Source organism: Lasioglossum baleicum, chromosome 16 (genome assembly GCF_051020765.1).
Source record: "Lasioglossum baleicum chromosome 16, iyLasBale1, whole genome shotgun sequence".
In the NCBI taxonomy this organism is placed as follows: domain Eukaryota; kingdom Metazoa; phylum Arthropoda; class Insecta; order Hymenoptera; family Halictidae; genus Lasioglossum; species Lasioglossum baleicum.
The window spans coordinates 1,308,254-1,325,971 of record NC_134944.1 but is presented as its reverse complement, the minus strand read 5'-3'; the positions used below and the strand labels follow the sequence as shown (position 1 = coordinate 1,325,971).

Genomic DNA, 17,718 nt, shown 5'->3' with positions numbered 1-17,718 from the left:
GAGCTCTCGGTCGCGCGTCGCAAGAGGACTGTTTCACGATGTCGATCGCGCTGTAGAGAACAACCGCGCACGGAACTGCGAGAGGGGAGAGAGAGAGAATCCACAAGGATACGGGAGAGGAGAAGCGCCTCCACCAACTTTGGCTCGTACGCGGCTGTCTCTGGCCCTTCGGCTAGCGCTCCTCCGTCCGCCACAAGCCTGTCCAAGAGCCGCACAGCCGTTTCCAATCCATCTACACTAGTGTTACCGGTTCAAAGGAGCTAGGACTCCACAGGTAAAAAGGACTTCTATCTGGAAGAAAGAAGCTGGACGACCTGCTCCTGGAACTTTTGGCATCATGCGGCCTAGGGCCGCAGATACTGCACTCTGTAGGACGCTTCCGGTATACAGTGGTCTGAAAATCACCTGCGTCCTTGCGCTACTCATTGTCACGTGGACTACGCCAGCTGACGCTCAGGTGAGTGATTCTTTGTTTATTCGGCACTGTGAGCTTGCTCATCTCTGTAGACTGCGGATCTTTATGCATTTGTTTTGGAAAATTTTCGATATTCGAGATATAATTTCAGTTTCTATTTCTTGCAATCGATGCAGAGTTTTTTATTTTGCGTCGAGATACCCGCAGTCTATTAATCTACATTCACCACGCGAAATGACAGTTCTAGGAATGAAACGGTTCCGATAATAACTGTCTCGAACTGTTGTACAATCGAAACTGTCATGAAGAACCGAGATGTTATAACTGTTTTGGAGAACCGATATTATTTCGGTTCTACAACTGTTATTTTTCGATTTTTATCGTACAACGCTGTCAGGAAAATCGTCATCTATCGAGAAATGGATAAGTGTGTTTTATTTCCGCGTGTCGACTGAATTAAATTCGAATTTTTCTAGTTGCTTCGTTGATATACTAGTTTGAAGGATCTGTTACGCAATGCTGACACGTGTGTGCCTCAGCGATGGCGGAGACACGCTTAACCCCTTGACATTGCAGATGTGTAACTCGAAAAATTGTGAAATTACCTTGGATTCTAGTATTCTCGTGTTTTCTGGGTGGCTGAATATGAATTTGATTTGAAAATTTTAAAACACTACATCGGTCGATTTAATATTCGGCGACACGAAATCGCCGGAGTATTAATTTTTCAATAAATTAGAGTTACATTTCGAAATTTACATTCCGAAATTTAAAGTTGAAATTTCAGTCAATTATATTCTTGAAATTTAAATTCAATTTAAACCTCAAATTAATTTTCTATAAGAGTTAACTAGAAAATTATTTTAACCTTGAAATTCCCCGGAATTTAACCTTGAAGTTTCCCTTGATTTAAACTTGAAATTACCCTCAATTTAGATTATATATATGTATACTAAATATAGCAGTATCTAATCTATTTTATCTTAATTTTTAGAAATTATTTTCAACTTGATATTTCCGGCTAATTTAAACTTGAAATATTTATTAATTTAAACTTGAAACTTCCCTCGATTTAAACTTGAACTTGCCCTCAATTTACATTTGAAATTTTCCTCAATTTAAACATGAAACAATTGTTAAACATTTAAGTATTGTGTGTGAGGTATTATACAATATGAATTTAAAATTATCCTAGTTTTTATTTTTATGCTAAAACTTAGTTTGTACATGTAAGAACCTATTGGCAGAAATGTTATTCATTTTTGAGAAAGTTGAAAAATTGACTTTTGCCCACGTTTTGGCGATTCTGGACCACTGTGGCGTTGTTGTCAGACTGTCATTCTGAACAATGACGTGCTCTTGCGAACCCCCAGAAATCGATGATTGGACGGTCGCGTCGGGTGTGGGTACATTTTATGAACGTAGGTGAAGACAATTTACCAAAAGAGCAGATAATGTCGCGAGACATCTGGAGCAACGCTCATCGTTCCAACGCTTTCGGAAACGTAATGCGAACAGGGCAATTCGTGGCTCGTGCCCACACGACGCGCGTGGGAACGCCATACCGCGCCGACTATGCGTTCACCGTTGATCTACGTTCAATGTTTCGATCGTATCGCGCACCGGAAATCCAAGATCCAAACGTTTACAGCTTGTAACGCTGAATTTTCGACACGCTCGGAAATTTATCGTTCCCGAAATGAGCCTCATTATTCATTGAATCTCATTTTTATCGAACATTACGCGTTTTGAACAACACTGAATCTTATTTTAACACTGAATCTACCAACACCGGTCAAAATGACCGGTTCCAGGTTTTTTATTTTACACAATTAGAAAAATAATATACCTGATTTCATAAGAAATGATTGTATAGATGTAGTTAGTAGTGCACATATTACAATTGGGGCCGCACAAAGTCTAAATAAAATCAATCTTGTCATTTTTATAAGAGAACCAGAGTTAATTTGTAAGGGTCGGTAGGTTTAGTGTTAATCGAACATGACGCGTTTTCAACAACATGAATCTACATATAAATTATTAGACAGGGACATTTTTCTGTCATAAATGCATAAAATCATAACTCAACGCTATCTATTCACATTGATCTGAAAACATTAAACCGACTTTGTTCGTTTAGAACGTCGTTGAAAATTTAATTTGTCGGTTCAAAGCGAAAGCTATTTGTTGTGTTAAATGCTATACTACTTTCCAACACTCTGCAAACAACATGTGCCGGTGTGCAATCCATTGTTTGCCGAAGAAATTCAATATTTGTCTCTGAGAAATCGAAGATACGGACCTCCTTCAGCATTTATTCTAACAACAGCCTATGTTTGTACATTAGAGTAGCTCTTATTATCAAACTTTGAATTGCTTTGATAGCACTCCCCAGAGTTGTTCAAAATAATTAAAAAGAATCTTGACAAGAATAAATAAGAGCCAGCATAATACGTCACTGACTGACTGAGATCAGTTTCTGACGTCACAGACCACCCGTTATTTCTTGCCAATAAACAATAGGTGAAGTAACGATGACGCTCCGATGATGCGTATTCATTAACATTAACATTAACATGCCGTCACGTTCCATTACGCCTAACGTAACGGTTTTCTCAAATTTACAAATTAGCGGACTGCAAATATCATGCGCCGTGATCTCATAAATGTTTCGAGTGTTGCGGTCTAGTAATTGAACAATGTGCAATAGAAAAAGTTAGTCAATGAGAACCATAAACATGAAGAGGTTAATTACGGTCAATGACGTATTTGCATACAACCGTTCTAGAATATGATGTCATTCATGTATGTAACGCGTTTTACTACCAGTGACGTTATTAACGAGTTCTCGGCTAGTAGCACTAAAAGGTTTTCGCGTCGCGAAGGCCATAATCATTAGGTATAGCGATTTCAATTTGACAGTAAGGACGGATCGGAAAAATAACACGACACAGACAGATAACGTCATCCCTTATTAAACATATTTTTACATCGCCATAGACGATTATACAATAAAAATATAATTATACAGGTGAAGGAGGCCACCCCTAAATATCTCCTTTATTTTTAATGGCATAACAAAAATATTTCTGGCATAATTTAAATGGTGTCGAAGGAAGAATGTCGTAGAAGAATAATTCTTTTTTGTTCGGTTATGTTTTCGTAACTTCTTCAAGGTCATCGTTATTTTTTATCAGGAAAACTTATTTTTTTTTTATTCCATCTTGTTAATTACTTTAGCATATTTAAATGTATTTTTTCAGCCGCTATAAGATAGAATAGAAAAAAACAGATTTCTCGATAAAAAAATAACGATGACCTTGAAAAAACTATGAAAAAATAACAGGACAAACGAAATTGTTAGGCTATGATATTCCTCCTTCGATACCATTTAAATTATGCCATAAATATTTTTCGTAACATTAAAAATAAAGGAGATTATAGTTGATATAAACATATAGAAAATATAGTTACTGTGAATTCGACTAACTAAGAAGAAAAGTGTAATAATTGGCGGCCTATATATGCGATTATTTAAAAATATAAACATCACCCCTTCAAATCATATTTTTACATCGCCATAGACGATTACATAAAAATAGAAAAATCATCTCTTCAAAATGTAAAAATATAGAAAGGACATATATTGTAGTTACATTAAAATATAAAATTAGTTGACATAATTGTAGTTAAAATAAAGTTTATATAAAAATATACAAAATATAGTTGCTATGAATTCGACTAACTATGAAGGAAAGTGGAATAGTTGGCGGCTTCTATAGACGATTATATAAAAATTATAAAAATCATCCCTTCAAAATATATTTTTACATCGCTATAGACGCTTACATAAAAATAGAAAAATCATCTCTTCAAAATGTAAAAATATAAAAAGAACATATATTGTAGTTACATTAAAATATAAAATTAAAATTTAAAATTAGTTGACATAATCTTATAGTTTAAATATAGTTTATATAAAAATATAGAAAATATAGTTACTGTGAATTCGACTAACTATGAAGAAAAGTGGAATAGTTGGCGGCTTCTATAGACGATTATATAAAAATTATAAAAATCATCCCTTCAAAATATATTTTTACATCGCTGTAGACGATTATATAAAAATGTTACATAAAAATCATCTCTTCAAAATGTAAGGGTACAAGTAAAAAATATAGTTGCATTAAAATTTAAAATTAGTTAAAATAATTATAGTTCGAATATAGTTTATTTGAAAATATACAAAAAATATAGTTGCTATGAATTCGACTAACTAAGAAGAAAAGTGAAATAGCTGACGGCTTTTAATGTCTACTGCGCCCGCGACTTTTTCTAAAAAGAAAAGAGCAAAAGTAGTTCGAGAGACGCGTTGCAGCGAATGGTATTTCCAGGCTGGTAGACGGTGAAAGTACATACTATGTATCATGCTAGCCGCGTCCACGAGATCGTAGGACAGAACACTTCTTCCCTATTTTTACCCGACTTCCCCTGCAGCCACGTGGGTGGAGCAGGCTTACGTATTTAGCGATGTGAAATTCAGGTGAGAGCGTAAAATTGTAAATCAGGAAATCTATCGCAGGTCGTTCAATATGAAACGTGACAAATGTGTTTGAAATTTCTGTTTTATTTGTCAAGTTTCATACTTAACGATCTGATAGGTGGCGGCTACGAATACATTTTGGAAACACGGCAAACGTGAATGTAAATATGTATCGAGGGAGGATCATGTGAATTATGCATTTATAATTTACATTTACGTGGGTTTCACCCGGATATTTCCTGTTCCAGATCAATTCTACTCGTCGAAACCGATTGTTTATTGTTCCGTACGATTCATCATCGAGTACGCTCGGCTAAACTTTTTCCCTGAAAATTCCCCGTCGATAATTTATTGGCACTTCTCATTTAAATGAATTTTCCATGGTACACGCATCGTCGAAGTGTAAAACTTCGTTCCAAATTCGTACGGGACAAGTTTACAATGTGCTTTTGATAGGTTTACGATAAGCGGGAATGGGTCATTTTTTTCACGGCTTGTAGTAAACAGTCAATCGGAAAGTTCCGTCCGTTTTTTACAAAAAGTAGAGCTTAATATAAGAAACAAAATGAAAAAGTACATTGATCAAAATATTGTCCATCGTTAGCGATGACATTTTCCCATCTTTCGGGCAGCGAGCGAATTCCGCGGCGAAAGATTGAGTCATGTTTGGAGGTTATCCAGTCAGAGATATATTTTTCGACATCTTCATAAGTTCCTTCCATCATTGATCAAGTTCCTCAGCAAGTGGCGTGTGCCATCGACCGAAACAACTTTAAATCTGGGTTATATTCAATAAAATTAACACTAAACATACCACTGCCGGTCAAATGACCGGTCTTACATTTCCAATTTCATAATTATCGAAATTATGACGTTGCTTACACGGAAAATGATTCGATAAATTTCTTTATCCAAGCACATATTGCACTTAAAATTGCACGAAATCTAAATGTACATATAGAGCCTTGTCTTTTTTCTCAGCCAAAACATATTAATTGCTTTCAGTGCTCGGTAGTTTTAATGTTAACGTAGTTACAGTAAGCTAAACTACTAGGCAAACCCAGTCATAATTGCTTTAACTTCTCAAAACATTATTGCGTGAATATTTCCGTAATTCGCTGTGTACGTACATTGACAAGCAGAAAAATGTGTTCTCCTTGGACCCCTAGACCCGTATAAAAGCGTAACAAAATCCGAAAAGGTCCACCGCCTCTTACCTATCGCCATTTTATGTATACGTGCGCGTGTGTATGTGTGTTTCCTTTGTACTTTGTACATTTCTCGGGAAAGCATCTAACATTTCCGTCTACGTGTACACAATTGCGAGGTGGACAGATTTATACTGTTATATTGTGGTGCTGGTGAAAAACATTTCTTCGAAACGATTTCTCACGATTCTGAATGACTGCTGTACTATGTATGGATAGTATAGCATAGTAGACCACTGTCAGCGGCCGAGACGGAGCAAAAAAGGTGCCTAAACCTTTTGACCCAGTATTTATGTCGTCCCTATTCCAGCTACTATGCGAGAACCATTCCCGAAACAGTTCTTCTTTCATGTTTCCGCGAAGGGTGCGCGCTAGGGTGGCTCCTATTCACTAATGTCCGAAGATTTTTGTGAAAATTTCTTCTACGATCGAGAGCTCGATCGGGAAACGTTAAAACAATTAACACTTTACGTACCGGAAGCCTATATTAATAGGATTTTCAATAATTGTGCTGTGCCAAAAGAAAGCATAGAAATTTTCTTTTACATTGCAATCTTAAATATAACTATTAGATGACGTTATAGAGAGTGACATATTAGTTCACCATAAAAATCGCTGTTGCTATTGAAGGTATTCCATTAAAAAATGTTTAGTCATGTACCATAGATTTTTCGAAATCACAGGTCGGTAATGTGTTAATTAAGGCGGTAGACTCGTTTTCAGGATTGCAAGGGTGCGGGATACGTGTTCTCATTTCTCGATAATACAAAAATGGGGTTTTTTTTCACTAGTCAAAAACGCTAGATAAACTAATAGCCCTCAAAAGTCCTATTTTTTCGTTTACGAGGCGTAATTTGCATTGTTCGGCAGCATGTAACTATGAAAATACCTACATGCGCAGTTGTATGCTTCCGAACAATGCAAATTACGCCTCGTAAACGAAAAAATAGGACTTTTGAGGGCTATTAGATTGTCCAGTGTTTTTGATTACTGAAAAATCCCATTTGCATTCCTGGAAAAAGGAGTCTACTCCCTTAATTGCTGATAAAATCGGTGGATGTTGTGGAAGAAACTCGAAGAGCCACCCCAGTGCGCACCTCTCTTCTGTCCGGGCGTCGAAATCGCCAACTAAGCTGTTTACTAGGTGACTTCAACGGGGCAAGATGTTACGTGTTGATATCGTTGATTCGTAAGATAAAGGTGACGCAACTCGATTGACAATGCTGCAGTTGTAAAAACTGCACCACGATTTATATATTTATTTATTTTAGTAATATGTATATACAGTGGGTGCAAACAAAGTATTCGTACACCTTTTAATAACTTTTTTATAATTGTACCAAACGACCTGATTTTCTATAATCAATTAGAAGCATTGGTTTACGAAATGGTATGCGAAAAATATCTCCAAAATGTTATAATTTACAAGGTTACACGCAAAAATAAAAAATGTATTTTTTAAAACTTTTTTATTTGTTTTGTGGATCAATGTTAGTTATACACATGCTGAAAATTTTATCGATATCGGTTGACGCTGGAAAAAACTGTGCAAAGTTTGAGCTCGAAGCTCGATTAAACATTGAAATAATTAATTTAATCCTGATAAAATCGTATGACATTTTTCTCAATTTTTTCGGAAACCGTTTGCTCTACGAGAAAAAGGAATACCACATAAAAGACGCAGCCTGTACAGATGTACAAGTTTTGTCTGACATATTTTTCGATACGGTCAATAATTAAGGAGATATTCGAATGTTCAATCCATTTGGGTGAGGTTTTGTCAGAAATATTTCTACGAAGAATATTTATAAATGTCTACTACATTCGTTGACAGTTGACACAAGGCGTAGTTCAGGATACATAGGAGAGATTGACAATTATGTCCACTAAAATGTGGCGCGATATTGGTTTCATTGCGCGAAGGCTGCGCGTGACATCACGGTCTAAAATGATTTATTAACAAACGCGTCATTTACCGTTACCTCATATCTTTAGTTGCTCGATTATTACGGGCCAGATGCATCTTACGATAAGATTATCAATAGACTGCGGATCTTTATGCAAAATCTGCATCGATTGCAAGAAATGGAAACTAAATTCAATGTTATTTCTTCACATTTAATAAATCATATATTACATCTGCAATTCTGAAAATTTTCCAACGGTTTTCAATTTCATCTACACAATTTCCTATACATATTTATAGAGACAATTGACTGCATTGATTGCAAGGAATAGAAACTAAATTGTAAAATGTTGTATCTTCCCCCCCTCAATGATTTGAATAGAGAAGAAATCATACAAATATGTATTGACATCTTCAATTTGAAAAATTCTCGAGATTTTACCTAATTTGAACAATTTTCCAACAAATTTTACTCAATTTGGAGAATTTCCAAGAATTTTATTCAGTTTGAAAAATTTTCTAACAATTTTATTCAATTTTAAACAATTCTCCAACAATTTTATTCAATTTGAAAGATTTTCCAACAATTCAATTCAATTTGGAAAAGATTCTAACAATTTTATTCAATTTGGAAAGTTTTCCAACAATTTTGTTCAATTTTTAAAGTGTTCTAACTATTTTCAATTTAATCTACTCAATTTTACTATAAATGCATCGAGATCAGCAGTGTAATTATCAATTATCATGACGTTGTAAACAATTTGCGAGAGTTTGAAGTTGAATAGATGATGTTCAGTCACATTTTCGATTGCAACTTCATTAAATGAATCAAAAGAAATCATTTTGCCACTGCAAAATCGAAAGAAAGTGGATCAAAATGTTCTGAATAATTTTAAAACGATAAATGAAACACGCAGAGCTCCTGAAAATCGCATGAACGCAGAAACTGAATGAATAGGCATCGGATAAGTGTCTCACCGTTCAGCAATAATTGCCCTAATCGTCGGTGCGTACAACTGTTACCGCAAATGACATCACGTAGCAGCGAGCTATTTATTACGAACGTGAATGAAACAGTTCAGAATGACAATCGAAGATAACAAAGTGCCTCTTAGCAGGAGAATAGACGGTCTGTTTATAAGCGTACCGATATCTCACACTGTGTTCCGCTAATAGGCGCGCGCGTCTGTATCCCACCGCCACCGCGGCTCCCCTCCGCCCCCATTCCGAACCTAAATTCTCTGTTTCTCGGCAAACACGCGAGGGAAAAAGAAATTCCAAAATCAATGAACCGTGCAAAGAGTTTATCGCCACGAGCGTCTTCTTGATCAGTCGAGTCCGCTTATGTTTGTGTATGGAAATCACTGGAAGCTCGGAAGATAGTTCGTTTCGTGGAAATCGAGTAATCACAGCTAACTGTAGCAACGATGTCACCATAGTCAGACGGCTGAGCAAAGACTAGAACAGACATCACAGTGATTCGGAATGGCGAAAACAAAAATCGAAGACATACTCGCTAATTTTGTTAAAATTTGCCTCAATTTAAACATGAAATTTCCCTCAATCTAGATTATAAATCCATCAGTATCTAATGTATTCTATCTTAATTTTCAAAAATTATTTTACTTGAAATTTCCCTGAATTTTAACTTGAAACTTCTCTGGATTTAAACTTGAAATTTCCCTCAATTTATTCTCGGAAATTTAACTTCATTTAAATCTTAAATTAAAATTCTATAAAAGTTAACTTGAAAATTTTGTAACCATGAAATTTCCCTCAATTTAAACTTGAAATTACCCTCAATTTATTCTTGAAGTTTCCCGCAATTTATTCTTGAAATTTCTAGTTTTGCTGAAGTGATTACTCATAAAAAGGTACGAAGCAAACAACCTTAATTTCAGGAAGACGCGCGATCATTCTGGAACATGCGTTTTTGCTTGTTTTCAAACTCCTCTCAAAACATAATGGGCGACTTACAGCTATTTATATAATATTTACGCTAAATCTTAGTCTGTACATGTAGGAATCTATTTGCAGAAATTTAAATTACGTGTCAGATGAGTATTACAGCGGCACACACATGATCTGGATCTATGTAGGACGTTTAAGGGTGGACGCAATCACTTCTCTTACGAAATGCCTGACTTTGATTATACATTATCTCAGAAGCTCTCTGGAGTTCAAGGGGTCTTGGTATGTAACGTTCTCGCGGGATTCTAAACTGCTCGAGAATTCTCCAATTATTCAACATTTGAATAGAGTGAATCTTTTAATTTGATAAGATGCGAGTATTTGTGAAAAATTCTAACCGGTTAAGATGGCGAAAACTGCCTTTAGAAGTTTTTACAATGAATATTGAACCATTCGAAAGCAGACCAAGAAAAACCACTCTGAGGAAAATTTCAGCTCTTTAGCTTGCCCGTAGGGGTAGTTACAAGGTAAATTAGATTTCGCGCTTTTCCTTCAATCAAAAACTTGAAATTTCCCTGAATTCAAAACTTGAAATTTCCCTGAATTCAAAACTTGAAACTTCCCTCGATTTAAACTTGAAATTTCCCTCTTAAATCTTAAATTAATTTTCTATACAAATTAAGTAAAATCACAAATCTCTTTTTATAAGAATTCCTCTTAATTCTCAAAAATTAATTTAAAATTGATATTTCCCCCAATTTAAACTTGAAATTTCCCTCAATTTAAACTTGAAATTTTCCTAAATTTCAATTTTAAATTAATTTTCTATAAAAATTAAGTGACATCACAAATTTTTTAATAAGAATTCCTCTCTCTTAATTTTCAAAAATTAATTTAAAATTGAAATTTCCCTTAATTGAAACTTGAAATTTCCCTCAATTTAAACTTGAAATTTGCCTAAGTTTAAACTTGAAATTTACCTTAGAGTGGCTTTTTTGGCCAGCTTTTGAATGGTTCAATAGTCATTGACAAACCTCTAAGGGCAGTTTTCACCATCTTAATCGGCTACGATAAAAATGAAGATGACTAACACACATCAAGATCTCTGATCTTGAACGAAATGAATTAAAATGGCGCGAAGCTGGTGATGCAAACGATTTGGAAGTTACAGAAATAATTTTTAAAAACGGAAAAATTCTGAATAAAAGCTGTCAACGTTCCAGGAAAGACGATTGGACAAACGTCAATCGCTGACGGTTGCACTTACTGTTAGCATTGAACTCCGGTGTAACCCTAAACGTTCCAAGCCGACCATAATCGGTCGCGCGCGTTTCTAGCGCAAGGGTCGAGTGTCAAGTTTAACTCGATCGACTCTGACCGTGTAAGTGCAATGTTGGCGCCTATTCCGACATCAACAATTGCCATAAGCTCGGTTCACTATTCGATCAATCATCATTTATCATCGAATGTGTCGTAACACCTTCTTATAGCCAATAGCGTTCTTCCGTGTCGGAGACAATTGCAATTGCTCTCGTTTTTTATTCTCGAAATTCTGTAAACGCGCGCGCGTACATAGAAAATATATTATAATTATTACTACACGTTTTTGGATTTCGGTCCGATATTTTTCTCAATTTTCTCGAGAACTGTTCGTTCTACGAGAAAAAGTAATACAATGTAAAAGATTAAGAATTTGCAGATCTACAGGTTTTGTCTGACATACTTTTCGATACGGTCAATAATTTAGGAGATTAATAGCGTTAAATTAATAATTTCAATATTTCCTTCATTTGGCCCGACGTTTTTCTCAATTTTCTGGAAAACCGTTCGCTCTACGGGAAAAAGTGATAAGACATAAAAGTCGCAGTCTGTCCAGATCTACAGATTTTGTTTAACATATTTTTCGACGCGGCAAATAGCTTAGAAGATATTTCTGAAAAACGATTTTATGAGCATTGAATTAATTATTTCAATGCTTCATTCATTTGGCCCGACGTTTCTCTCAATTTTCTGGAAAACCGTTCGCTCTACGAGAAAAAGTGATAGGACATAAAAGTCGCAGTCTGTCCAGATCTACAGATTTCGTTTAACATATTTTTCGATGCGATGAATAGTCTTGAAGATATTCGATATTATTGATTCAGTTAATCGTCGTATTTCCAGCGAATCGTATAATCTGACGAAATTGCTATTTTTACGCGATACGGGAAATTATGTCACCCGTCGGATAGAGCGGTATTCATGGGGAAACGACACGAAGAAGATTTTAGTCAGCGTCGCTCCAGCCCATAATTCTCCGTGCAACGAAACCCGTGAACGCGTTGCGCTAGTTCTTCCTGGTTTAATTTATCGGCGACACGTGAGGAGAGAGGAAAAAATATCCAGCTTATATACACAGAGTTCCGAACGCATCCCGGCTGGATACGTGCGGAAATAGAAACGGATATGCGGCCGGTAGCGCACCCTATTTTTGGGGATTGATCCAGCGCAGCGGCCGCCGCACCCAGGAATTCCTTCTATCTCTTTTGTCATCGACCCTAATCGTCCATTTGTCTCGGAACGAAAATTTTTCTCTCACAATCAATGCAGAACATTTTCATTTCGCGTAAAGATCCGCAGTCTAAAAATTGATTTTTCAACCAAAAATTCTGAATTAATTCACAGACGTGTGTGCCGCCAGGTAGAATGTTCGTGAATTATTTCGTAATTTTTTGTTCCACAGAACCGAAGAAATAGAACATAGTATAACCGAGATAATGTGGTTGGGGATCTTATCACAATTCTATATACTTCTGGATTTTTTAAAAAATTCATTTCCCAACCAAAAATTCTGAAATAATTCACTGTTATGCTTGCTATTGGTTAGAACGTTCATGAATTTTTTCGCGATTTTTTATTGAGCAGAACAGAAGAAATACGGCATAATTCGTGCGCAATCTAATGCAGATAGTAAGGTTGAGGATCCTATCACAATTTTCAGTTTCTGAATTTTTTTGAAAATTTATTTTCCACCCCAAAATTCTGAAATAATTCACAGACGTGTGTGCCGCTAGGTAGAATGTTCGTGAATTTTTTCGACATGGTTTATTCAGCAGAACGGAAGAAAAGAGCATAATTCGTGTGCAGTAACCAGGTTCGGGATCCTATCACTTATTTACGCTTCCGGATTTTTTGAAAAATCGTCAGTCGCCTCACAGTGGTTCAAAAGGGTTTAATTAAAGCTAGCGTCCGCCGCACCCAGGAATTCCTTCTACATATCTCATTTGTCGTCGACCCTAATCGTCCATTTGTCCCAGAACGAAAATTTGTCTGACAATCAAAGCAAAACATCTTTATTTTGCATAAAGATCCGCAGTGTAGTAATAACGTTCGAGTGTGATTATATTATCGACGGCGAGATCGATGCCCGGAGCTCGTGTTTACCGCGCGATTACCGATCGATCAATCACCAACACAAACGAACCGATTTATCCGTGTGACGCGCAACGTGGTTTCTTCAGGGCTTTGCATTCTGCCGGCGGAATATAGCGATCGACGTATCAGATAGTCCGATTACAGCGATAGGCGTGACGGACTATTTTCTCAACCTCCTATCACTGTCCAACAAATTTCAACTTTTTAAAAGTATTTCGATTCCCACTATGCAATTTTTATACAGTTTTCCGCGCTGATTCCGAATCTGGTTTTAATTTTTTACCTATACGTCCAGTTTTTGAGAAAATGGAGTTTAAAAAAGGACATATTTTTCAACTTTAAACAAATATTGCGATGTTATTGTAAAAGATATTGAATTGTTCTTTACAGCAAAAGATTCTGTAGACTTTCCCGAATACAGTGATATCCAATATTAATACATTATGATTGTTTAAACATGTTTAAACAATGATTAAAGACGGAGATGCACCACTTTTGCACCAATTTTTACGGATATTTTCGAATTTATCTCAAAAAATAAGGATCCAGCGAAAAATTGAACTATACCACGCGAAAGAGCAGACTTTTATCTTGAGAAACCCCCCTGTGAAGTTTGCATGGTCGACGTTTTCTTCGAACCAGAAAGCAAAATATCTTCGCGCGACATGAGTTGTCACCAGTGGCGCTCACCACCAGAACGGTCGTTCGCCGCTCCGTATCCCGTCGCTGCGCCGTATCCCGTCACGAGCGCCACTGGCGGAAACTCATGTCGCGCGAAGATATTTTGCTTTCTGGTTCGAAAAAAACGCTAACCATGCAAACTTCACAGGGGGGTTTCTCAAGATAAAAGTCTGCTCTTTCGCGTGGTATAGTTCAATTTTTCGCTGGACCCTTATTTTTTGAAATAAATTCGAAAATATCCGCAAAAATTGGTGCAAAAGTGGTGCATCTCCGTCTTTAATCATTGTTTAAACATGTTTAAACAATCATAATGTATTAATATTGGATATCACTGTATTCGGGAAAGTCTACAGAATCTTTTGCTGTAAAGAACAATTCAATATCTTTTATAATAACATCGCAATATTTGTTTAAAGTTGAAAAATATGTCTTTTTTTTAAACTCCATTTTCTCAAAAACTGGACGTATAGGAAAAAAGTTAAAACCAGATTCGGAATCAGCGCGGAAAACTCTACAAGAATCGCATAGAGGGAATCGAAATACTTTTTGGCTGTTGGACACTGTTACCGCAAATTAACCTATTCGACAGATTTGATCATCTTTTGCAGCTCCGATAGCTAGCGGAATGGTTCTCGTTCTGAAATCTTCGATTTTATAGAAACTATTCTTCTTGAAATTGAGTTTACGGATTATTGAAGATTGAGGGAATCGAACGGAATGAAAAATAAAGAATTTGAGCGACGCCACAGATGTTCATACTCCAATTTTGTTGAAAATCGCTAATCCGAGGGTTTTCTAACTCACTCTTCGAAAAACTAAACGCTGGATTCAATATTGCAGATGTGTTACTCGAAAAATTGTCGGATTAACTTGAAATCTAGTATTCCCATTTTTTTTTCACGATTTTGGTCGTTACCAACGCGTTACCTATTTATTGTTGTAACTTTTTACATCATCTCACATCCCTCAATTTAAAAAAAAACTTGGAATTTTCTTCAATTTATTCTTGAGATTTCCTTCAATTTAAACCTCAAATTAATTTTATATAAAAATTAACTTGAAAATTATTTTGGCCTTGAAATTTTCCTGAATGTAAACTTGAAATTTCCCTCAATTTAGATGATTAAATATATCAGTATGTAATCTAATGTAGCTTAATTGTTAAAAACTATTTTTTACTTGAAATTCCCCTTAATATAACTTTAAACTTGAAATTTTCATCAGTTTAAACTATAGAAACTTCCCGCAATTTAAACTTGAAATTACCCCCTATTTAAACTTGAAATTTTCATCAGTTTAAGCTATAATAGAAACTTCCCTTCAATTTAAACTGGAAATTTCCCTCGATCTAAACTTGAAAATTTCAACAGTTTAAACTAGAAACTTCCCTCAATTTAAACTTGAAATTACCCCCTATTTAGACCTGAAATTTTCATCAGTTTAAACTAGAAACTTCCCTCAATTTAAACTTGAAATTACCCCCTATTTAGACTTGAAATTTTCATCAGTTTAAACTAGATACTTCCCTCAATTTAAACTTGGAATTACCCCCTATTTAGACTTGAAATTTTCATCAGTTTAAACTAAAAACTTCCCTCCAATTTAAACTAGAAATTTCCCTCGATTTAAACTTGAAATTTTCATCAGTTTAAACTAGAAACTTCCCTCAATGTAAACTTGAAATTACCCCCTATTTAAACTTGAAATTTTCATCAACTTAAACTTGAAACTTCCCTTCAATTTCAACTGGAAATTTCCCTGAATTTAAACTTGAAACAGAAGTTAAATTGTTGTAACTTTTACGTTTGCGAGTACATATTAGCAAGAAATTTTTATGCAGCCATCTTAAGAAACCTCTGACAAATACTTCTATGCAAAGTTCATCGTGAACTCTCGCGAACTCCGTTTTGTAATCGTCATTAAAGAAAAAGTAGACTGGAAAATAGGTGTATCGCAAAAGACAATTTTCAAAGTTTTAAAATATTTTTCTTATTGAGAGAACATGAGATTCATTCAAAAAACTAAATGGCGGATTCAATAATAGTATCGATTCTATTCCATTACCGCGGAACAGCTCCGCGTAGGGAAGGAATTGAACCTCGTAAAGCCGCGGACCGATAAGAGGAGTATGTGCGGGGCATGTTTAACAATACCTTAATTCCGCCTCGCCAACACGGCTATTGTTGGTTCACCTTTATCACGCGAACGTTCGAGATCGCGATTTTATGGCGGCGGCGGGAGGAACGCTGTTCTTACATACGAGAAGCGAACCAGTCCGTTCAACCCGCGCGTGCAATTTGCTCAACCATATTGTGCAATAGCTATTGAATTATATGTAGTTCATTCACCATATACATATAACCCCTTGTTATATGTGGCAAATAACATCAAATACTGCAATGTAACATACATAGTATTTCACTAGTTGAATGTTAAATAGTAAGCGTTCGAATACTTTCGCGTATGAGTGCATTTCATTCGATCCGTGTCTACAATGTATCGGTTTCCAGGAATTTCAGTAAAAAGAACTGCCGACAGTGTACAGTTCCAGTGGATCTGGTTCCGAAAAGAAGCTGTTTACACGGTTTTACACTAAATTCGACATCGTAGATCCAGGAACCTCGGCGCGGCGCACCGCTAGCATAAATATTTGGACCTGTGGGTCTCGTAAACGTCCGCCATTCGGTGGAAACGGCCGGCACATATGCTGAAACTTCGCTTCTCACGATTAGATTTACAAGATTACTTCAAAAGTTCCGTAGCATGAGGAATTGTGTCCCTGGGATACCGCTGTATTTCTTTCTCGGAAATTCCGGATTTTCTTAAGGAATCGATTCTGCGACCGAAAATTCTGAAATAATTCACAGACGTCTGTGCGATTAGTTAGAACGTTCGTGAATTTATTCGTAATTTTTTATTCGGCAGAACAGAATAAATACGGCATAATTCGTGTGTAGTCTAATGTAGATAGTAAGATTGGAGATCCTATCACAATTTTCAGCTTCTGAATTTTTTTGAAAATTCATTTTCCAACGAAAAATTCTGCAATAATTCACAGACGTCTATGCGATTAGTTAGAACGTTCGTGAATTATTTCGTAACTTTTTGCTGAACAGAACAGAATAAATAGAGCCATAGTATAACCCAGATAATGAGGTTGGGGATCTTATCACAATTCTATACTTCTGGATTTTTTTAAAACATTGATTCTGCAACCAAAAATTCTGAAATAATTCACTGTTATGCTTACTGTTAGTTAGAACGTTCCTGAATTTTTTCATAATTTTTTATTGAGCAGAACAGAAAAACGAGCATAATTCGTGTGCAGTAACGAGGTACAGGATACTATCACAATTTTACGCTTCCGGATTTTTTCTACGAGGCCTTGCAGCAATTCCAATTGCTAGTTCTCCATTGCAATTGCCAACGTTTGTGAACTTGTAATAGTTTGAGAATCTCACCCTGTAAATGCTTGTTGAAGGGGAATTATTGTAGTTTTTTTCACAGCAATATTTTAGTTATAATATTTTATAATCTTTTTGGGCCACACAGCCGAATAAATGGAGCATTGTGAAACGGTGCGCGTGACATTTAAGATTCTCGGGATTCGTTTAAGCTTAAGGTGTAGCGGAGAAAAAAA

General features: G+C 35.9%; 1 protein-coding gene across 1 annotated transcript in view; it reads left to right on the top strand.

Moving 5' to 3' along the window:
• The first annotated feature begins 8 nt into the window (after positions 1–8).
• LOC143217169 (uncharacterized) overlaps positions 9–17,718 on the top strand; it is a 53,619-nt gene continuing 35,909 nt past the window's right edge. The window contains exon 1 of the mRNA XM_076441044.1: positions 9–457. Within this exon, the coding sequence (XP_076297159.1) occupies positions 338–457 (120 nt within the window). The 5' untranslated portion in view covers positions 9–337. The remainder of the gene's footprint in view (positions 458–17,718) is intronic.